At 40.9% G+C, this 23043-nt stretch overlaps 2 protein-coding genes across 2 annotated transcripts; one reads left to right on the top strand and one right to left on the bottom strand.

Moving 5' to 3' along the window:
• The first annotated feature begins 12800 nt into the window (after positions 1-12800).
• Positions 12801-16973, top strand: LOC127757025 (GDP-L-galactose phosphorylase 2-like). Its single transcript, XM_052282436.1, has 6 exons — positions 12801-13384; positions 13930-14033; positions 14819-15124; positions 15210-15395; positions 15830-16090; positions 16341-16973. Exons 1-6 carry the CDS (start codon positions 13252-13254, stop codon positions 16665-16667), a joined length of 1317 nt encoding a protein of 438 aa, XP_052138396.1. The 5' UTR covers positions 12801-13251; the 3' UTR covers positions 16668-16973.
• A 38-nt stretch (positions 16974-17011) lies between these two features.
• On the bottom strand, positions 17012-21392 carry LOC127757024 (uncharacterized). Its single transcript, XM_052282435.1, has 8 exons — positions 21163-21392; positions 20957-21048; positions 20755-20829; positions 20181-20287; positions 20044-20099; positions 19740-19890; positions 18558-18863; positions 17012-18333 (listed from the first exon to the last, which is right to left on the bottom strand). Exons 1-8 carry the CDS (start codon positions 21325-21327, stop codon positions 17489-17491), a joined length of 1797 nt encoding a protein of 598 aa, XP_052138395.1. The 5' UTR covers positions 21328-21392; the 3' UTR covers positions 17012-17488.
• Positions 21393-23043: the final 1651 nt, after the last annotated feature.

The following is a 23043-nucleotide window of genomic DNA, read 5'->3' as shown; positions in this document are numbered from 1 at the left end:
ACCTATATAAAGGTGTGAATATCTTCCTTGCAGTTTTTATAAGATACATATGTGGAATTATATTGTAAAGGTACAAAAGCGTGCTTATTTCAATCAAGACATTCTTTGTGGGGGGATATCCATTAATTATATTTGTTAGAGCTTCCATAAGCAGTAGATGGCAGTTCAGTTTAAGTCTAATTAGTTGTACTCCCTTCATTCAACAAATTAAAATTTCTAAATTGTTTATCTCATAGATTAAAGTCAATAAGAAAAGTCGATTTTAGTGCCACTCATTGCCATGGATGCGGGTAGGTGGGTGGTCAAAAGAGATATACTCCCTCAGTTTTAAAATATAGCAACATTATACTGGATGGGACATATCCTAGTACAATGAATTTGGACATGGGTCCAGTACAAGTTTAGGGCCTGTTTGGTACAGCTACAACTCCTAAATTTAGCTATAGGAGTTGGGTCTAAAATGGAGTTATAGAGCTGCTTAAACCCAGCTCCACAACTCTAGTTCATTTTGTGAGAGAGCTCCATCCAGCTCCATCCAGCTCCACTCCTAGTTTTGATAGAGCTGAAACTGTTTGGCTGAGCTCTAGCTCCAGAAGGGGTGGAGTTGGAGCTGGAGCTATGCCAAACAGACCCTTACTATATTTTGAGACGGAGTGAGGAACTAATAGGATAACAATACTACTTCCTGTTATTTATGGGTATGTTTTAAATGCTACGAACGCTTATATTTGTGGAGGGAGTACTTAGATTCCATAGGTCTACGGACTTTTTCAAGACTAGCTATATACGCCCAACTATGATATACTATTTTCTCTTTAGTTAATTATATATACTATTGAAGCAATATTGGAAACCGTATGACTGAGGTGATTAATTAAAGATAAACTCACATGTTGTCTTTATTTTTCTACGGCTTAATTATCAGTCGCAAAGCTAAGCAACATTTATTTTACATGGTTAATTATATTATAATATTTTTACAGTAGATTTTTTTTAGGGTGAATGACGCGGCTAATTAAGTCAAATGTTGAAAGACTATGAACAAAGAATACTTGCTTTTTTGTTTAAGGTTGAAATAAAAATTAAACGTAAAGTCCCATTTGTATTTGGCATGCATATGCTTTGTAGTAGTTAGCCAGTCAAATAGTCAATGGCCGCCTCTCTTGGTCTTCTAGCAGCTAAGATCATCCACATTACGTAGCAGGTAGGTGTCCAAAGATTATTTATATCTGCATACATATGTAAATATAATATATATGATGAGCTCACTAGATCGATCGGCTCATCACTGGCCGGCGAATGCAGCTTAATTGCATCATCATAGATATCTCTTATTTATGTACGTATATGACACTGATTGATTTTTACATACGTTGATTATTCGTCTTACCAAAAAAAAATCTAATTATCAGTTATTTAGTTGGTTATAATTTATTTATCATGCGTTAGAAGCAATTTAAGTATATTTTTTATTTTTTGCAATTTATATAAATAAAGTTAATAAGACTATGGTTAACGGAAACGACATCGTATATTAAAAAAGGATAGAACAATAAGCTAGGTATTGCATGTGCGTGATGTTATATAAAATCTGTATTGTTATTTTCTGCTGCAAGATCTCACCATATCGTGTGAAGGAAAAGATTCTAGCATCATCTCCACAGTCTAGATCTCCTATCAATGTTAATCAACCATTAATTTAGGAGTAACTACTCTCTCACCAGATAGTTAACGACAAGCTGGGTGGCGCGCGTACGTCATCACCTACGCCATGGCTGACGACATCGCTAGCTATAGCTAGCTTAATTAGCTTCTTCCTCAGCTCCGGCCGTATGTGATATCTTGAGCATCGTCGACGTTAATGGTATTTGTGTTTGTATAACTCAGGCATGAAAGGATTTGGTGTTAAAAAACAGAGGTAATTAACTAATACTCCACGGTGAAAAAAAGGTCAGCTACTTCAACAAACTAAACAGATGGTCTGATATGGATGCATCACGCATCTCCTTTCAGAAGTTCAGAGTCCATTTTCAGCGAATATCGCCGATCGGAATCGTTTTTTATTTTTTTTCCCCTCCTGAAATTGATAGTCATATCAAAAGGTGGCCAAAAGGCATTTGCATATCTCCTTCATAGAGAACGATTACACTTTATGTTTAATTTTGCGGCCAAAATCCATGCCAGGACATCAACTGATACCTTTCAAATATATAACTTTTAACAAAATTATTGATATGACTGCACGAAATTCTAGCACAAAAGCAAATTTGAGCCACGCAGTATTTTATTACAATGAATTTTCCATAGGATTACGGCCATGTTCATTTTTCACAGCCACAAACCATCCCATCATGTGGGGGCACCTCAATATAGGTGAAGACAAAACGTGCCCACACTTTTATTTGGTCCCAACAATCACTTGTCACATAGAGTACAAATGATCGAATTGCAATCCCGGTGAATTATTCATGCTATATAGCTGTCAAATGTCATTTTCTCGGTTTTAAACGGCGTGTGTTCACTGTTGCGTAAATATTGTACTGTTGAAATTAAAGCGTATAGAAGGCAAAGTGACCGGCCGGATATATTAATGATTGATGAAAAAAAAAAGAGTAAAGTCCATCACCGGTTTCTAAACTTGTACCGCTGTGTCATCCCGGTCCCTAAACTCGTAAATCGACCGTTCAGGTCCTCAAACTTGTTCGACTGTGTCATCCCGGTCCCTAAACTTGCAGATCACTCGTTTAGGTCCTCCAACTTGTTCAGTTGTGTCACCCTGGACCCTAAACAGGACGGTCTAAAAACTTTATATCAAAAAATAATTCATAATTTTTTTATGTAAACTCTAATGAAGACAAACTCTATATCAAAATTGTAGCCCTTGACGCGACCTACAACTTTGTATTTGGAAAGTTTTTGAATTAAAACTGTTTAGGGTCCCAAAATATTGTTGCACGTTTATAGATTTTGAAATTTTAATTTTAAAATTATATTTTGGGACAAAAATGACTTAAAATAAAAAAATTCAACTACAAAGTTGTAGATCGTGTCGAGGGCTACAAGTTTGATATAAAGTTTATCTTCATTAGAGTTTACATGAAAATGCTATGAATTATTTTTAAATATAAAGTCCTTAAACCGTCCTATTTGACCAAGATTATATTCAAATCCAAGTTTAGAGATGGGGTGACACAACTGAATAAATTAGAGGACATAAGTGATCTGCAAGTTTAAGGACCGGGATAACACAGTCGAACAAGTTTGAGGACCTGAACGGTCGATTTGCAAGTTTAGGGACCGGGATGACACAGCGGTATAAGTTTAGGGACCGGTGATGGACTTTACTTAAAAAAAAGAGCAATATGTTAAGATCATGATAAGGATCACCGACGAACGGGAGTGTAGTTACAGTTATATAGTAGTAATTGGCACCGATATATGGGCATAGTGCTAGAGGAGAATGGAGCTCACATGTTAGTAGCAGAGGATCTACATCTCATTCTCATATATCACCATGATATACAACATTTAGTAAGTTTTGTAAAATAATGTTCCACTAAGTGATATTATTTTATCTTCAAAATCAACAAATTTAATTATAAGTGAAAGTTATAAGAAGGGAAATGATAGACATAAAAAATAATTCTTTCTTGCAAATGCTGATGTCACATTGTGATTTAATCTTAACTTTTCTGTACATAACTACCACCTAATTAGATCAAACAGTTGAGATTTGTTACTAATTAAGAATTTTGTAAGGATTATTTTTTAGTATGTATAGCACTGTTCTTACAAGAATATCTAGACAATTAAGGCCATGTTTCTTTCAGCTTAAGATTATTATAATATAGATTATTGAGTCAGATTACTATAAACTAGATTGTTATAATATGTAGTAAAATAAGCGGTTAATTGTTTCTTTCCTAGATTATTAGAGCCTAAATTATTGGGTTTGCAAATTTAAAGAGGGAGTGGGGTGGCATGGTGGGTAATTTTTCACCCAATAATCTGAAAAAAAAACCACCTAAATGAACTTATCAGATTATAATAAGCTGGGCTCCAGATTATAATAAGCTACTTCAATAAGTTGTCTGTTTCTTTCAGCTTACTCTTAATAATTTGGATTATAATAATCTCAAGCTGAAAGAAACATAGCCTAAGAAAGCTTGGAGTATAACAGATTTGTAATAACATGAATCAGGTCAAAATTTTATCCGTTGCAACTTGCAATATGTGCCCCATCAGGGACAAAACTAGGCTTGAGACTTGAGAGCCATTGGGTTTTCCACAGTTGACTATCTACGAATATTTACCCAACAAAACTCTAGAAGGAAACTGCCTAGCTGCTTCATATTATGTAGTACACACCTTCCGTGCCATAAAAAATGGAGGCTATGAATATGAACATAGGATACCAGTATAATTCTTTTTCTCCATTCATTTTGATATATTGATTGCAACATTGCACAAGAGAGGTCTTTTATATTGGGTAAGCACAGATAATATGATAGTAGTAATTGGTGCACAATTAGCTTATACTTATCAGCCAAAATTTTAAGTTGTTTTTGGGATTTTTTTTCATCGAAATTTATTTTCCAGTCTTTACTTTTAAATCGCTAAGAACACGTACACTGGTGGAGAAACCATCTTTGGTCGGTTGGCCAAATTCCACAATAGTCCCGGTTCTAATAAAAACCGGGACTAAAAAGCATTTTTAGTCCCGGTTGAAAAGTTGAGGGGTACTTTTTTATCTTTAGTCCCGGTTGATCATTTTTAGTCCCGGTTCAAAAAGTTGTTGGGTTCAAGACAGATCCCGATTATTTTTACTCCCGGTTGGTATAAATAGCCGGGACTAAAAATAGATCTTTAGTCCAGGTTGTTTATACCAACCGGGAGCAAAGACTATCCCGAGAGCCGCGCGCGATCTCCTCTTGATCTCCTCCCCTCTCATTAATATCTCCTTCACCCTCTCTTCCTCTCCCCTTCATCCCCTTCCTCTCCACTTCCCCTACCGTTCCTCCCCTTCCCCTCGATCTGGAGCGGCGGCCGGCCGGGCGGTAGCGGCGGCGCCAGGCAGGAGCGGCGGCGGTGGCCGGGCGGGCGGGCGCGGTGGCAAGCTTGGCGGGAGCCAAGGCAGCGGCCGGGCGGCCAGGCGCGGCGGCAAGCCGGGCGGTAGCGGCGGCGACCGGGCGGGCGGGCGCGGCGGCCGGCCGTCGGCGGCCGAGCTGGCGGGATGCCGAAAGGACGAGGACCGGGAGGCCGGCGGCGCCCGGCGCAAGCGGCGGCGGTGGCCGGGCGGGCGGGCAAGGTGGCAAACCGGGCGGGAGTCATGGCGACAGCCGGGCGGTAGCGGTGGCACCAGGCAGGAGCGGCGGTGCCCGGCGCGAGCGGCGGCGGAGGCTAGGCGGGCGGGCGCGGCGGCAAGCCGGGCGGGAACCGGGGCGGCGGCCGGGCGGGCGGGCGCGGCGGCAAGCGGGGCGGTAGCGGCGGCGCCCAGCAGGAGCCGTGGCGGCGGGCGGGCGCGGCGGCCGGCCGTCGGCGGCCGAGCTGGCGCGGACGCCGAGAGGACGGGGACCGGGAGGCCGGCGGCACCCTCCCATCTGCTGCCGATTTTTTTTGATTTTGTGTTTCATTGGATTTGATCTGTGATGTATGTGATATTGGATCTGATCTAGGATGTATTTGAGTTGTGATGCATTTCTTTTAGGATTTGTGATGTATTTTTTGTTTGAGATTTGGTGATGTGATGTATTTGTGATCTGTGATGCATTTCTTTGCAATATGTGATGTATTTCTTCCCAGATCTGTGATACTTGTGGATGATTTGGGATATTTAGGGAGCAAATCGATTGAGCAAAGAAACAACAATAACAAAAAAGAATCAACCGGGACTGCTCCACCATCTTTAGTCCCAGTTGGTAACATCAATCGAGACTAAAGAGGACTAAAGATGGATTTTTAGTCCCGGTTATTTTACCCGGTATCTTTAGTCCCGGATTCGTACTCCCGGTTGTATAACCGGGACTATAGGGGGTTCCTAACCGGGAGTAAAGCCCCTTTCTCCACCAGTGGTATATAAAAGTTTTATTAGCAAATTACTTTTTCATTTGCAAATATTTGGCTTATTCCATGAATAAGCCAAACGATGAGGGCCCAGGTGCAAATCCTTCTGTCCACAAACATAACACATACATTAGTACACTTTCAGGGATTTGTCCATATCTCCATCTATTTAATTTGAGCTTGCGTTTGAAGATGCATTTGTGTTGTAAGAGTATGGTGCGCGCACGCAGCAGTGTTTACGTTTATATCCTCCGTGTAAATAAAAAACAAAAGAAAAGAGAAGTCATCTATACTTGTACGTAGTTTTGACATGGAGAGAATGTGCGTGCTTGCTCTCTTATATATTATTCTCATGGAAGTTTTGGATCAAGATTCTTTATGTGCACACATTAAAGTATTCTACAGATTAAAGAACTAAAGATCAAGTCCTATAAACAACTGTGTGTGTGTGTATGGACCGTGCGTGTTATGTTCACAGTGCAAACTATTCGCTCTCTTGGCATTTTGTCAAAAGGACCAACAGCCTAGCTTAATTTTCAACAATCATTGGCCAAAAAGAAAAGGCAGAGTTGACTATACTTTGATACTCCATATAGGAGATCTTTTATCCGATCCTAGCTAGTGTTTTGTGCCATATCAGATCAAGAAAACATAGTTTAATTTGTTTCCCCTTATTTTATATCATCAAAATTTGGCAATCTGTTCATATTTTTTGGCAGCTGGTCTGTGCTTGGGATAAAATTAATAGAATAATGAATGAATTAACAGTGACTGATGCTCTTTGTAGCAATGAGAATAAAGAAGTCTATATGCTCCCTCCGTCCCAAAATATAATAACTTAGAACCAGATAGAATATTTTCTAATACTATAAATCTGGACATGCTGCCTTTCCAGATTCATAGTAAAAATGTCCTATCCGGTTCTAATTTCTTATATTTTAGGACAACAGATGGGAGTATAGATAGTTTTCCTCTGATCGATAGGCCTGCTTATCAGTCAAGCGTTTGCATCCCTAATGAGTCAAGCTCCATATAGTTATTTTAAATATTTAATTATTTTAACATTTTTATGGTTGATAACGGATATGTATTCCTATATAAAGGGATACAATTTTTTCGGAGTATGTTTGTACGGTGACCTAGTACGTATTACTGTATTATACTAGTATTGGATCGAAATCATTTGATTTATAAGTTGTATTACCAAAAGAAAAATTATTCCTCTACTACTAGCTAGTTGAAATGGTAGTATAAACCAAGTGAGATCAGCATAAAAAAATTGTAAAACCAATAGTCTCTTTACGGTGGTTTTGTGGCTGGAATAATAAACTCTTGGCTCTTACGATTCTGAGTGTGTATACTATAGAGATACTACAGACGATATCATAAACTAATACCATGCATATAAAATAGTAGTATGAAAACGGTACGGAAAGTTCTCAACCGTACCGATATTTTTTTCATAAAACTACTACTACTACTACTACTAATAATAATAATAATAATAATAATAATAATAATATCTTTATAAACTGTTACTTTTTAAAACTTTTAGTTTTTCTAATTTATATTAGCATCTTATTGAAGTTGATATAGTTAGTGCCTTATCGGTTGCACATATTTTTTAACAAGTCTAAATAGCTTATTAGGGAATAAAAATTAATTTATAGGTAAAAATTTTATATATTTGTTCGTAGCGACTTAAAAGCCATTGCCACAACGAAATTACGTAGAAAATATCTAAAAATTAACTTTAAAATCAAATTCAAAAATTCAAATTTTGGTATTTTCATTTGTTTATTAGGTCAACCGATTTGACTCTTGAATTTAAATTTCATGACCGTTTCTAAAAATAATAATAACAAAATAATGCCGTCTTGTTCTCATCCCTACTAAAATATGATACTCTTTCAGAGAAACCGTGAAAAAAAAAACCTTTGATAATTCACTAATGTTACTTTCGAGTATAACCTGCAAACGTTTTTCTTAACTAATTATAAAGTAGGTGAGGCCAAAAGAGGAAGGTTCCTAGCTACTGGAGTCGATCGAACCAAATATTAATTCTTAGCTGTCGAAATTCGTAGCTAAAAATATTTATATTTTAGAAAAGATGGAGTACTTCATCCGGAGCATCAAAAGGAAACCGGGCAGCATGCGGTGAGACAAGAGGCGAGATGACGTGGCGTCGTGCCAGTGCGTCATTTGCTGTGTGGACCAGATCACCTGACATCGACTACTGTAGAGATGTCGACAGCGAAACGGGTCTAACTTGGATTTTGATTTGAGAGGAGAAGAGGAAGGTACGGCAGCCACTCGAATCACAGGAGCGTATATACGGCTCGAGATTCGACCACGTTTGCCGTGTCGCCATCTTTCGTTTCTTACTTGGCCGCCCGCTGTCCATCGTCGCCACTACCTTTTACTTTCGAGCTAACATCGATGGGGAAATATATAGTGCAAATCCTATGTACAGGGAAAACTTAAAAACTACCGTTGATTGAAAAATGGACATTCGAGATTCATCCATATTATCATGAGTGAATCTACGAGTAAAATTTTTACTCATGGTGACGTAGACGAATCTCAGACGTCTTTTTCTCGATCCAATGGTAATTTCCAGGTTTCCATAATATATGTAGTTTCCACCATATATTTTCCTAAGATCGAGTTACTTTTCATGTAACGTAAGGTGGTGTTCTTTGCAGTAATCAAGGAGATAAAATTAGGTCACGGAAAAACAATATTTACGTATAATTAATTAAGTTTTAATTATTATAAATTTGATAAAAGTTAACCAATGTTTTAAAACAATTTAAATAAAAGAAAATTTTCATACGAAATTCACTGTTTGACCGTTTAAAAAACGTGCTAATAAAATACCGATGTAAAATTTTTATATATTAATAAAAAAAGACCATAAGAATTGGTTTTTCTTGTTATCGAATATAATGTTTTCTTAATGATAACCAGATTTACTATCGGGATAAGTGTGCTAACGATAGAGGCTAAGTAACTTCCTAAGTTAAAAAGGCATTTAATACAATTTTTAATTTTGATAAATTCATCTTTTTTTATTCTAGTACTATGGTAACTACATGATTACTGTGATTACCGGGCTTGCCGCTGGGCCACGGTATGTTAACCCCTCCTCCAATTCTCCCATAATAAAAAGAAACCCTCCATATCAACACGAATATGTACATAGAACATGTCTAGACTTAAAATCAGGAGTTGTCTTTTTAAACAGAGGTAGCATATCGGTCTAGTGTTAAGTTTTGAATAATTGAGACAGTTTCATCATGCACAAGATCGATTATCTCATGAAGTCATGAAAACTTAGCTCTAGCGTGCATGCATGCATGTGTGCGAAATTGCATAAGCTGATATCAGCTAGTTTCAGTGCGACACGGTACCCAGAATAAGGCCAACAATATTAATGTACATATGTACGGGAGAAACTTATGCATTTGCTGATCCAAAAGAGCCAATTTTGCCTTTCAAGTGTTGAGAAGGCAAATATTGGTTTGCCGGTGAAGAAGAGACATTGTAAATGCTTACGTATATATACATGCCAAACCATATATAGCGTGTATATAGAATGGACACGTCATGGGTCCAAAATAGGTACGGAGCCAGTAATATTGTTGATCTTTAACGATCAAGAGCTTTGCTGAAGGGTAGGGGTGGATATTCGGTCTGATCAAAAATTTCGGTTTTGTTCTTCGGTCTTTTGTTTATTTCAGTTTTTAAAAAGTAAAGACCGAATTTTAACGCGAAAATATCAGGACCGATAAATCGGTCTCGGTCTCAGTCCTGACCGAAATTCAACAATATTTTCATATATGCAAAGAAATAATGAAAATTTTGAACACAAAAATCACCAAAAAAATCATAAGCACGTATGAGTAGAGACTCTTATTAGATTGCATGTCTAGAAGAGGTAGGGATGTAAAAATTAGAGTTTAATCCTATTGAATTTAGTGAAATTGTAGGTTGCATTTAGATATTTTTTATTAATTCGGTCTTTTCGGTTAACCGAGGAGACTAACCAAATTGACCGAACAAAAATTCAGTCTTTCACTGCCTATGACCGAATTTCTCGGTCTCGGTCTCGGTCTTTCGGTTCGGTCTTTTTCTACCCACCTCTATTGATAGGGGAGTCTTAGCAGCCGGCTGACTAGTCTGGGAGTTGGCTGGATCGCTGATCTAAAATAGTACTACCTCTATTCACATTTGATCGTCATATTTCAAGTGTGCAGCAAGATCAAGACAAATAAAATATCTTCTATTAATCATTTAATTTGTCCCTTCAGTTTCTTGCATGCGATTTTTAAGGTAGGCAGGCATTCAATTTTTATTCAACCAAGGCCTTGCATGCAAACTGAATGGCTGGGAAACCAGCACTTCCTTGAATGCATGCAAAAGCATTAAATCAGCATACAAACCAAAGAGCCATGCATCCCACCTAAGGTTAATGCACTGATCAATTTTGAATATTTCATTTTTGTTGAGGCGTCGATCAAATATAAACAGAGGGAGTACATGGCAGTGCCGCTGTGATTACATGATCTTACCTTGCCCTCACATCATGCTATCAACTAACAGCCAACATGATGCATACTAATGTTAAGGTGTTGTGCATCAACCGCATATCGCTGAACCCACTCAATGAATCAACCTATGCTATCCTCCGTCATGCGGTGTTTGCACCAGATCGAGATCATCTTTACGGTTTCGTAATTTTGTTACACTATGTGTAGTAGAATTGTATGTACATTGAGTTGTCTTTGTCTTGTTACAATCAAATTCTATCTAACTACCGGATCGGAGTTGATAATTAAAGCTAAGATCCAACTAGGACACTAGGTTAAAAGGAGCTCCATGTATCGCCATTACCTTGTTTTGCACAAGAAGGAAGGTTGACGAAGTGCCACGACCTTCAAGCCTAACATACACAGTTATGCGTATGGACTCCATGTCACATCATCTTATAACCAAATTTGTGCAACTCTCATGTAATAGAGAGTGACACTAGCTAGCAGCGCATGGTGTTTTCATGTTTCAATATGATCCTCATGATAAAAAAAGAGGCATAAATTTAGTTTGTGCTAAGATGAACGTACCATGGAGGGGAGATGTAGAATCTACTTGCAGTAGTAGTTCGAAAATTATGAAAGAGAAAGTAGAGTAAGGATATCGATATCTCCAGTGTTACCTCAAAATAGAACGAAGCAAGCATAGAGAAGAAGACTTGGTTTGGTTTGAGCAATAGAACAACTAAACCAAACAGTTATATTCTGTTATTTCACATCAAGTGTGAAAGTATAGTAGGGTAAGGCAGACGCTAATATAGGAGGAGGTAGTGGTGAACGAGGACAAAAAATGCTACCGGATGGAGGTCTCCTTGGATGGATCAAGGTTCCTATCACTCGATAGACACACTTGTCGTCAGATCAAGCTCCACGCCGGTGAATTGATGCGCCCATCACATATCAAAGTTCCACGCTCCTAGATTGGTGTGCCTAGATCGGAGTTCCTCTTGGCTACATGAGAGCTCAACTCCACCGGATCATCAGATTATTGTATCTCCTTGTAGTCGGTGATAGTGTTGGATAACGTATGCTCATGTCAACAAAGAATGCTAGAAAGTGGGAAGGAGAGGAGGAATGAGATTATAAAAGGAATTACAAATTTAATACCTTTGTGAGTCCAACATAAAACGTTCTGTGTACTACAAGGAATACAACCAAACCAAGATTACATGCAATGGGACGTACGAATCTAATTTGGTTTGAACCTTCGCACGGACAGGTAGCATTTAAAACGTAAATAACATATTATATGAATAGCCCAATCATTTTAGTATTTCTATAATAGAAATCTCCTAAACCGTGGCTCAAAATTTAGCATTGGTATATTAGAGCAGGTACAATAGCAGGCTATAAGCCAGCTATAAACATATTTTAAAGAAATAAAGGAAGAGAGAGAAGAGCAGCGGGTTACAGATCTATAGCCAGCTGCAGCACGGACTCCAAGATGTAATGTGTGTATGACAGGTGGGACCAGGTATTAATAGTATAGTAAGCAACTATTGTATGAATTGGCTATTACATCGGCTATAGATTATTTGGAGCTAGTAGTGGGCTATACTATTAAACTTGCTCTTATACATGCGCATAGACCTAAGACCTAGCTACACAAACACAATTAATACTTCTTAGTACTAAATCTCACTATCAATGGGTACAGCTGCCGAATCAAGCACAGCAACCAACCCCAGCACGTGCTTAAGGGATTTTCAGTTTTTGCTTGTAACGTTTCACCACTCGTTTTATTCAAATTTTTTTTTAAATATAAAAAGCGAAAAGTTGTACTTAAAGTACTGTATATAATAAAGTAAGTCACAAATAAAATAATTAATAATTTCAAAATTTTTTGAATAAGACGAGTGATCAAGTAAAAACTTAAAATCCATTATATTATAGGACGAAGGGAGTAATAAACAACAACAGTCACAACCACAACCATATGCCCCCAACGTGCACAAATTCGTACACAAACCCCCACCCTAAAATAGCAGAAGCAAAACTCATCACAACACAGAACACACACACAGTAAAGCTAGTCTGTCCACAGATAATCCCAACACGAGATCCACCACACATCACAAACCACAACAAAAGCCGCAAATTCTTTTTTCTTTTTTTTTTCTCGCCTATTTATTGCCTCCTCCACCCTCTCCCCTCCTCGCCTACCACCACCACCACCGTCGCCGCCGCCGCCGACTGAGAAGAGGAAGAGGAAGAGGGGAGATTCCGCCGCCGACGAGAGGTGGGGGGGAGTGGGTTGTGATCGTGAGGAGGGCTCTCATCCCTAGACGGGCGAGTTGAAAGGCGGCAAAGACGGCTAGCGTTGAAGCGGTCGGGCGCGGCCACGCAGCTGCGCCGCCCACGCCCAGTGGGGGAGCCATCGCTTCTCCGGCGACGGCGTCCAGCCCAGCCCCGCACGGCGGCCGCGGGGCGCTTCCCTCGGCCGGCGGCAGCCCCTCTGACCTCCTCTTCCTCGCCGGCGGCGGTCGCCTCTGAGACCGCTCGCCCCCCCATCCACCTTCTCTAACATCCAATCAACAAAAATCTTTCGCTGACCTGACCCTGACCCCGAGAGAGAGGAAGGAATTGAGATTTAATCATGGAGATGAAGCTGACCATCAAGCGGGTGCCCACCGTGGTTTCCAACTACCAGGAGGATGCTGCCGCCACCGCCGGCGAACGCCCCCGCGCCGGCTGCGGGAGGGATTGCCTCGGGGATTGCTGCTTGCCCGGTGAGCCTCTTCCTCCCAAATCAGGATTAAAAAAACTCTTAGATTATTTTATTGTCTTATTATTACACCTTGGATTCCGAAATCCTGGTTACAGTTTTCTTCTGTGATGATTTTCTTGATTCGTTTGATTAGAAAAATGGTTGTGCTTATTTTTGTTGGATATAACTTGAATATTAAATTCATCTGTCGTCGCAAATTAAAAATAAAAAAGAAGAATAAGAACATCTTTGCAACTTCCAAGAAAGTTGGAGGATCCTGTCACCACTCGTAGGAAGGATGCTTTACCTTTGCTATTTTTAACCCCTGCGGTTAAAATATTGTTACTGGCCTACTGGGAATGTTTTTGGGTTCACCACTTGTAGTTTGGTTTCCTCCAACTTGGTAGGATAAAAATAGGAGCCACATATTATTTTACTTAGATGCTTCAAAATCTTATAGGGAATATAGGCACCACAAAAAAAAATGTGTGGATAGGCTTCTCGCTAGCACACTACCACTTGTTTTTAAGTGAATTAACATTTTTTTTCTTGCATTTCCTTGAGCAGATTCCAAGCTTCCGCTGTATGCTTTCAAGGCGAGTCCAAAAAAGCCGTCTTCGCAGGAGGATGCTTCCAACGATGAGTTCTTTGTCAATCTCCTGCTCGGCCTGGTAAATACTAAATAGAAGCTTACACTTTAAATTTCGCACAGGAGAAGTTCAAGTATTTGTTCTGTATTGCACACAACTACGAAATCTTGTTAGCTCTCTGGAGAGCTACTGAGGCAATTAGATAAGATATTTGCCCTATGTATTATAGTAGCGTTCGGTTGTGCAGTTTTGGGTCATCACCAGTTTGGTCCAAGCCTGTTACATGTGTTTGTTTCAAATTTCAAATGGGCAAGTATCGGATACTCTGTAATTGGATCCAAAAGATCGTTATGCTCCCTATATATCCACTGGAAACGCTTACCGATTCTGACTCGTTTCCTCCTACACGCGAGCTAAGATGTGAGACGTTATATTTTGTGATTATCAACCTACTAGTTAAGTTGTGGAAAAATATAGTCAAGAAGTAACAATTGCGTATATTTATGACGTATAACCTGCATGGAAGTTATGATGAGCACCCATGCACGCATTAAAGAAATGTTCTTTAATTTTGAGCATCCAGCATTCATGTTTGAGTGTATATTCTCTTTTTGTTGCTTTTGCATGCTCTTACTATGTTTTCCATGCAATAGAAATAATATATGCATGAAGTTATTACTAGCCAAATATACACCAGACAGCATTATTTGCGAGATGGTATTGCTGATTATGCAAGTAACAAATAACTAATCCCTCCGTTTGTTTTATGATATAATCTGTCCTGTGTTTATAATAGGCATCTGTGTAACCATGTTACGATGCTTATGTAAGAATACTGAAGTTCAAATTTTGTTTGTTTATTGCAGTGGGAAGACAGGATGGCCCGAGGCTTGTTCCGATATGATGTCACTGCCTGTGAGACCAAGGTTATCCCAGGCAACCTTGGGTTTGTTGCACAACTGAATGAAGGACGCCACCTCAAGAAGCGCCCTACTGAATTCCGCGTGGACCGTGTGCTTCAACCATTTGATGCTGCCAAGTTCAACTTCACCAAAGTTGGCCAGGAGGAGGTGCTCTTCCAATTTGAGAATGGTGGTGGTGATGACAGCTTCTTTGTGGAGAGCTCCCCAATCAGTGTTGCTGATCGTGCTCCTAATGTTGTTGCAATCAATGTAGGCTACATTCGCACTGGTAATCTATTTTAATTCTGATATTTATGTATTCTTGGTGTTAACGTTTCTATTTGACACTCTGCAGGTAAGCCCAATTGAATATGGCCATGTTCTTCTCATTCCCCGTGTACTGGACCGCCTGCCTCAGAGGATTGACCAGGAGAGCTTCTTGCTTGCACTGTACATGGCTGCTGAAGCCGCAAGCCCATACTTCAGGCTTGGCTATAATAGTTTGGGTGCCTTTGCAACCATCAACCACCTCCACTTTCAGGTACTCTTCACATGGTTTTGGAATTTGTTTACTGTTGTATCTACTTGTAGCTGTTAGATAAATCATAAATCTTCCAGCATGCAAAATTGCACGAACTGTGTTTTATATGGGTACATGTATTTTCAGTTGTTACAGTGACACTGAACTTTGCGTATCTGCAGACCAAACCAAAAATAGACTTATTGTTTGTATGGTTGCTAGGTTAATTTACTTTGATGTAAATGTCGATCTTGTTAAAGCTCCTGGTTCCCTTGTCCCAATGCCCATACAGATACATCTAGAGGAGTCATATTTTCTTTAGTGAAAAACAGTGTTCCCATTATGTGTGCATTTGATCTGAACAATTAGCTGATAAAGCTACCTGTATGAGTGTATGTTATAGTGTTGTGTTTACAATTGTATACTAAATCATAACCTGCTTCTTTTATCCACAGGCATACTACTTGACAGTGCCTTTCCCTGTTGAGAAGGCAGCTACCAAGAGGATTTTCCTTGCTGAGGGCACAATGAATAGTGGAGTAAAGGTGTCCAAGCTGATGAACTACCCTGTGAGGGGACTGGTTTTTGAGGGAGGCAACTCACTGAGCGATCTGGCCAATGTGGTTTCCAGTGCTTGTATCTGGCTGCAGGACAACAATGTGCCTTACAATGTTCTTATCTCTGACTGCGGCAAAAAGATCTTCCTCTTCCCTCAGGTAAAATGATACATGCATATAATCTCAATATTGACTGAACTGTATATGCCCATGCATTTACTTAGTTCTATCCACTAACATTGATATCTCAGACTTGTTGTCACCTAGCTGATCTGTATAAGGTCGCTCTAGTAAACTTTTACTTGTTCCTAACAAAAAAAACTATGGTGTATGAGTTTTAGCATGCTATCAACAATTGTGTGAAATGTTTGTGATTTCTTTCTAAGCTTCATCTGTTTCCGAAATACAGTGCTATGCCGAGAAGCAGGCTCTGGGAGAAGTGAGCCAGGAGCTACTGGACACGCAGGTTAACCCAGCTGTGTGGGAGATCAGTGGCCACATCGTGCTGAAACGAAGGAGTGATTACGAGGAGGCATCAGAAGCTTCTGCGTGGAGACTCCTCGCTGAGGTTTCCCTGTCGGAGGAACGCTTCGAGGAAGTGAAGGCCTACATCTTTGATGCCGCTGGTCTGGTTCAGTCCGACGAGGAGGAAGTCAGCGAAGACGAGGACGCCACCTACACGCCTGTCTCCATTGCCCCTCCTGCTGTCGCGGAAGGCTGCCTCGTCCTTCAGTGAGACGGTAGAACAGGTTGTCGGCCTGGTAAAGCGCTGTGCCGCCTTCGTCTTCTCATCAGTCTTCTTCAGTCTTCACCCGCTGGTCGCCTAGCTTCGTCATAGTTATGGTTGCTGGTCTTTTATAAGGATCAATGTAATCGAACTGCCTGGAGTCTTGTGTCTGAACCTGCATGCTACTTGCTCCTCCCTTCCCTGCTGCTCTGATATTCAGACTCTGCAAATATTAAGCAGAGAAACTGTGAAACTGTTTGTATTGTTTGTGCTGTTGAGCACTGGATCTAATGTGATGAACATTGTTAATAACTACACATCTTCCCTGATCTGTTTGCTTGTTTTACCTTGTCGTGGGGGGTTCTTTTGCGTCATTGATGTTAATTTAGTTTTTATATTCTTTTCTTGACGTACACTGTACACACCTATTCTTTGTTCCTTTACAGCTGCGAGTAAATTGTTAATTTATATGAAGTGGCCATGTTACAATATAATTATCATCTGAAAAGCAGAGTTGAATTGGATTGGCATTTTGGCATACATCGATTGGGAAATTTAGTATCAGACTAGCTGCAACTGAAACTACATGACTAGAAGTGTAGAACTGAATATATCTATCAGCAGGTAGCAGCAATGGCTGCCTGCCTATGTTTTGTTCTCTGATGATGGAACTAATAAAGCTGCTGCTTTATCTCAATTTTCAACAGAAGAGGCTAAGCAAAACTGGGGGGTAAACGATACATTTTTCTCTTAACTAGCACAGTACTACCCTTGTTCGTTTTACAGCCTGAAATTGTTGATTTAAGATGACAAAACTGAACTAGCTGTTGTTACAACAAAATTTTCATCTTTGACTTGATAAAGAGTAGCTCCTCTTCGCTCACCATCTTCCACACCCCACCAACTAGCAACCTACCCTTCAGAGGAAATGCCAGTTCTGGCATATCTGAAATCTCACATTCTTCAGGTGATGGTCTTGATAATTCCGGAATTCTTTCAGCATCCAATTGCTTCTCTGGGTCAGAATAATAGCCGATCCTCTCAGTATGATCATCAGGCTCAACACTTACATGTTGCTCTAATATTTCATCTCTTGATTCATGATCTACGACGTCAAGGGTCGGAAGAACAGCCACTGAACTAAATGAACAAGGTATCATTCCTATCGGACAGGGGGTCCAAGACTTTGCTGTAGACCATCTGTTACGTTTCTCTGGCATGATTGTGTTCAATGAAGCCCCGGTGTCATTTTCTGCCAAACGTAAATCCTTCTGTTTCAACCGCGACTTGAACATTTCCAGCTTCTCTGTTGCTTCCTCAACTGATTCCGTTTCTTTGGTGGGCTCTGGGAGGGTAGAATCTCTAGCCACCTTTCCCAGGGATAACATAGGAAGCTTCCTCAGTTTCTCCTGCACATTGTTGGTGGCCATCTCAATCAGCACTAGGACTGCATCTATGATACATCTTTCACCTATAATAGACAAACTCAACAGCTTCCGCAGAAGTTTTGCTAGACAGAAACGTGGGACTGCATTCCTGTCTGAAGAGAGCACTCCTATCTCATGGACAACTCCAATGCAACCTGAATCCTTCAATTCTTTTAACTTTGTCACAAGCCACAGAACATGGGAACTTAAAAGTTCCACTTTAGCTGGCAGGCTAGCATTGTATTCACCTATAAATATAACAAAAAACAGTAAGGGCAGATTCATACTGGAGTAGTGCTAATACAACTCTAAAACGAGCCAGGAATGAAATGCTAGCATCAAGTAACAACAGTGAAATAATAAAAAAAAACAATAATCTTTCCATGGCCGGATTATGGCTTTGGAAACAGTGCATGAAGTGAACTGGCTTCAGTACCTTTGAAAACATAACATCTAGCCTTAAGAACAGTACCTTTGTTTTCAAGGTCTTCCATGGTCTCAATTGTTTCAATTACTGACTTCAGTATGCCAAGCAGCAACCTTGGTTCCTTTTCTGATAATTTAGTTATGATAGTTCTCATATCATTATTTGATATTTCACTGTGAATATCAGATGACTGATCTACATCCTTATCAGTTTCTAACACATCGCTATTTTCAGAGGACTCTGGGGCACCACGTTGGAAAAAGTCCAATATAACAAAGGCAACCTCAGAAGGACATGCGTAGTAAAGCCGGCGTACATATTTTATGTTTCTCGAAATCATTTTCTCAGAACCTGCAATACAGGGTCATGAAGATGATTATAATTATCATATAACTTTATCCATCTGAAATGAATGCTAAGTCATAATTTATTATCATGTCAGTGTCAAATGGTAGCAACCAAACTAATTCAATAATGTTCATACATCAGATACTGAATGGTAACAAACAATGATGATGCTTGTAGTTACACCTGTAATCCTCTATAGTATGTTCAATAATTCTGCACTAGTGCAGTTAGGATTAATAAAAGAGACATGCAACAGAAGAATTTCATGAGCTGTATGACCACATTATCAAGTATAATCCTAAGTTTTTCTCAGTACAACGATAAAAAGAAGCATGACATTCTAACATGCAAAACCGAAGCAACTATAAGTAAATGAAACCAACACAAATACAGAATAAAATGACGGTAACATTGTACTCCAACAAGCTTGAATTGGGCATCACATTACATGTGACCAAGATTTTGTCGTACCATCAAGTGTAACATTAAGTGATAGCTAAATCACACAATTGGGAACAGATTTGCCTATTTGCAGTTAAATTTGTTAGAAAAATGTAAGGCACAAACTTCCTAATTTGCCTAAGAGAACTAGCGAAGTGTGAAAAACAAAACCTACCAAGAACAGAAAAGGCTGATAAAAGTCATGTACAAGTTGTAACTTTAATATTCAAACATAAGGCCGACCAGAAAATTCTGAATGCTAATCAGGAGGTTTTCAGAGACATGGCATGAAAAGACCGATTTCTCATTGCCTGCAGAGAAATCTTAATGCAACCCCAAGTAGGGAAACCTATATTTGGCTATATAGGTCCTGAAGAAACAGACAAGACCCAGATCTAACTGAATCACAATTTCAGACTATAAGCTGATGATACTCACGTTTCCTTTTTGAACCCGACTTTGCTTTCATTGAATCTTTTCCCTTCATAAAGTTATTGATCTCATGCAATTTTGACCTTACTTCAACTTGAACATCAGGAATAGCATTAGTCTGGGAATCCCAGTAAATACACTTCAACCAATCAAATGCCTGAAAATAATCTCAATTGGTGAGGCAAGATACAGTAAACAAAACTTACAAATAACACTGAAAAGTATTCCTAATAACCAAAACCCAACACTCAGCAGGATTAAAATAACTAGCAATTAAGAGTCCTTCTAAACATTAATCAACAAATTATACCTTAATGGCTGCCAATCGTAGCAGCCGAAGAGAGGGAAGATTGCGATGTGAACTCTCTACAAGGGACAGATAATTTTATTAGCTCGACTGCAACAGGGCCACTTCAAAGGTTGATGCAACAAACAAAATCTTCTAACCATGACGAATGTCGACAAGAACTCGTGGTATTCCAACAGCCTCAGCTAATTCAGATATTGAATAGCCAGTTTTCTTATGTGGGTTCTCCACAAAACCATTTACGAGCCTGGAAGTAGAAAATTCTATGGTTATTCTCTTTCATAAAAAAACCAACTTAAGTAACAACTGAAAATAGGATACATTATAAAGATAAACCAACAAAAAGGAGCTTTGAACTTGTACGATCAACAATTCAGCTGTGCTATAAAAAGACTCACTTTTCTCATTGCCATATTGCCACCTTAAGTACTGTTAAGCTCTAATTCTATATTATCCATAGGTGCACTATTAATTGCTTAGCAATCTCCTAAACCATGCAATATGCTATTGCCGAAACCACTGTAACTTAAAAAGTCGGCTTCCTTGCACAAAATAAGTTGTTCCATGCAACATTTGAAACCCACCCACACAATAGTAGTCTTTCCTTCAGCAGCATAACAATGCTACGAAACAATTTGACACATTACAATTTCCAATTTGAGAGTTCTTCCCCATACATCACAAAAGCGCAGATCGCGGTAGGAATGTACTCGCCTCATGATCGCCATACTATACAGCATCGCCAGCATCTCTTCCGACTCCAGCGCATCATCCACAGCCATTACACTCCTATAGGAAACAAAACCATCACTCCATCATCACCTTACAATACAAACACACCATCCCCAACTCCCACAGCCACAAAACCCACAAGGGTAAAGAACTTTGCACCAATCAAACATAATAATAACATTACCGGAAGAAGGGATCCCGCAGCCGTATCTCGACGAAAGCCGCGGTCACATCGACGGGGACCGGGAGGGTGCCTCTGCTCCTCCACGCCGCGATCTGAACCAAAAAAAAAGAAAAAAAAACAAGCGAGACAGTCACAAATCACACTCCGTTTGCTGAAATTTTTTGGGGGATTTTGCGGCGTGGGGGATGGGGGAAGAAGAGCGTTACCCTACGAAGAGCGGCGGCGGGGGAGGCGGAGAAGAGGCCGTCGCGCACGTGCCGCCACTCCGCCCAGCTCGACCACGGCACCAGCTTCCGGCCGGTGGAGAGGCCGCCGCCGCCGCCGCCGCCTCCGCAGAAGCCACCCGTCGTTTCCGGCGCCGCCGCGTCCATGGGAGCCAAGCCAAGCGGCAGCGCGAGACCCGCACTACTACTCGCGGCGGCGGCGGCGAGGAGCGGAGGTGGGAGCAAGGGACGGCGGCGGCGGGAAGGGGGAGGGAAGGTATCGCCCGCGACTTGGGCCGTGTGTCCCACGTGGGCCGAGGAGCTAATTGTTTTCTGGCCATGATGGGCTCCCTCGAGCAGATTTTAATTAGTCCAGGAACAAGAAGTTCAGTTCATGTCCCTCATCTTAGAGTATGAGTTTCAAGCGGGTCCGTAAGGCCCTCTTTGTTTAGGCTTATAAGCCAACTTATAAGCCAAAAGTCTAAGCCTAAACAAACAAGCAGCTTTTTCGTTTGGCTTTTTTAAGCCATAAGCCACTCTTACACTATTAAGCCAAAAGCTAGGTTGGAGAAGCTTTTTTGGCTTATATAAGATAGACGTATGATTCCACCACTAAACTTAGGACATTAAATTCACTGGCTTTAAATCATATAAGCCAATAAGCTGACTTAAAAGTCTAAGCCAATAAGTCTAAGCCTAAACAAAGAGGGCCTTAATCTCAAAACCTGGTACAACGTATCCTCACGTTCTAATACCAGTGTCAACGAGATCCCAGGGCAGTATGGAGCCTGGGTTTAGCTGATGTGGCGTTTACGTGGCACATCAATTAGAAAAAGAAAATTACAGTGAGCTGCACTGTTAGTGAAACATACCATCATTTTTCCTTCCCTACCCCCTCTCTCCTTTTTCTGTGTGCACAAACATTAGCAGTGGAGGCCGGCAAGGTCGAGCTCGCCAGCTCATCGATGGGAAGGCGGAAGCGTGGCGACCAGCAGTGGGTAGCAAGCGAGGAGCTTCTCACATGGCCTTCTCGCTTCCTAGACCATCGCTGTGGCGTGGGGTGAGGGGGGGGGGCAAGAGGAGGCAGCGGCGGTGAAGCAACAATAGCATAAGCTCGACTGCGGGGGAGATCGCAGGAGGAGGCGAAGGCCGATGATGGGAAACCCACCACCGGCCCACCAATTTGGCTGAGAGAGCTCACTCGTCTCCTCGGTCCTCTCCTCAGAGCCATCCTCCGCCAAGACGAGGGCTGCCAAGACGTGGAAGGAAGGTCTAGAGGCCGGAGGTCGAGAGGAAGGTGAGGTTAGGAGCACGAAACCCTCCCCACCACCTCCTATAGAATGGCGCACCTCGACGCCGAGCTTCCCATCCTTCCAAATCAGTGAGGCAAGTGCCATCCACTACAAGTTATCCCCGAGCTGCATCCCTACAAGGAGGCTCCTTGTCTCTAGCTCGAGGTTAACCATGGGGCAGCAGCGGGTCCATGCGGTGGATGTAAGCCCATATGAAATGCATGTTCGTTCTCCTTTAGGAAATCTTCTAGAAGCAAACCAAATCAAACCCCACCCTCCAAGTCTCCTGACTCCATGGCACAACTCTCTCTATCTCTCTGACTCCGGTGGCTGCAGAGGGAAGTGGCGCCGCTCCTGCGAAACCAGCCGCCAAGGCCGCGGAGCTACAGAAGTGCTCCTCTTGTTGCTCAGCATACGACCGCCGTTGCAACGCACCCGCGACGCCGTGGTGTGCTACCTAATATAGACGCTAGCTGCCCCAAGTGTCCTCTCCCAGCGCGATTTGGCCATCCTAGAGGCGAAGGCCGAGCGCTTCAATCGCTATGTTTGCTCCAACTAGATAAGAGGATGAGGAAGCTAGGATAGCGAGGAA

The sequence above is a fragment of the Oryza glaberrima genome, chromosome 12 (assembly GCF_000147395.1).
Source record: "Oryza glaberrima chromosome 12, OglaRS2, whole genome shotgun sequence".
Lineage (NCBI taxonomy): Eukaryota > Viridiplantae > Streptophyta > Magnoliopsida > Poales > Poaceae > Oryza > Oryza glaberrima.
Note: the sequence above shows the minus strand (reverse complement) of the source record. Positions and strands in the feature narration are given on the sequence as shown.

Bases quoted from the DNA above. Each gene is read 5' to 3' on its own strand.
- LOC127757025 (XM_052282436.1), top strand. From the start codon at position 13,252: ATGGAGATGAAGCTGACCATCAAGCGGGTGCCCACCGTGGTTTCCAAC. The intron at 13,385-13,929 runs GTGAGCCTCTTC...TTCCTTGAGCAG, and splicing joins CGGGGATTGCTGCTTGCCCG to ATTCCAAGCTTCCGCTGTAT. The intron at 15,125-15,209 runs GTAGGCTACATT...GACACTCTGCAG, and splicing joins CTAATGTTGTTGCAATCAAT to GTAAGCCCAATTGAATATGG.
- LOC127757024 (XM_052282435.1), bottom strand. From the start codon at position 21,327: ATGGACGCGGCGGCGCCGGAAACGACGGGTGGCTTCTGCGGAGGCGGC. The intron at 21,049-21,162 runs GTAACGCTCTTC...TTTTTGGTTCAG, and splicing joins CCGCCGCCGCTCTTCGTAGG to ATCGCGGCGTGGAGGAGCAG. The intron at 19,891-20,043 runs GTATAATTTGTT...GATTATTTTCAG, and splicing joins TACGATTGGCAGCCATTAAG to GCATTTGATTGGTTGAAGTG.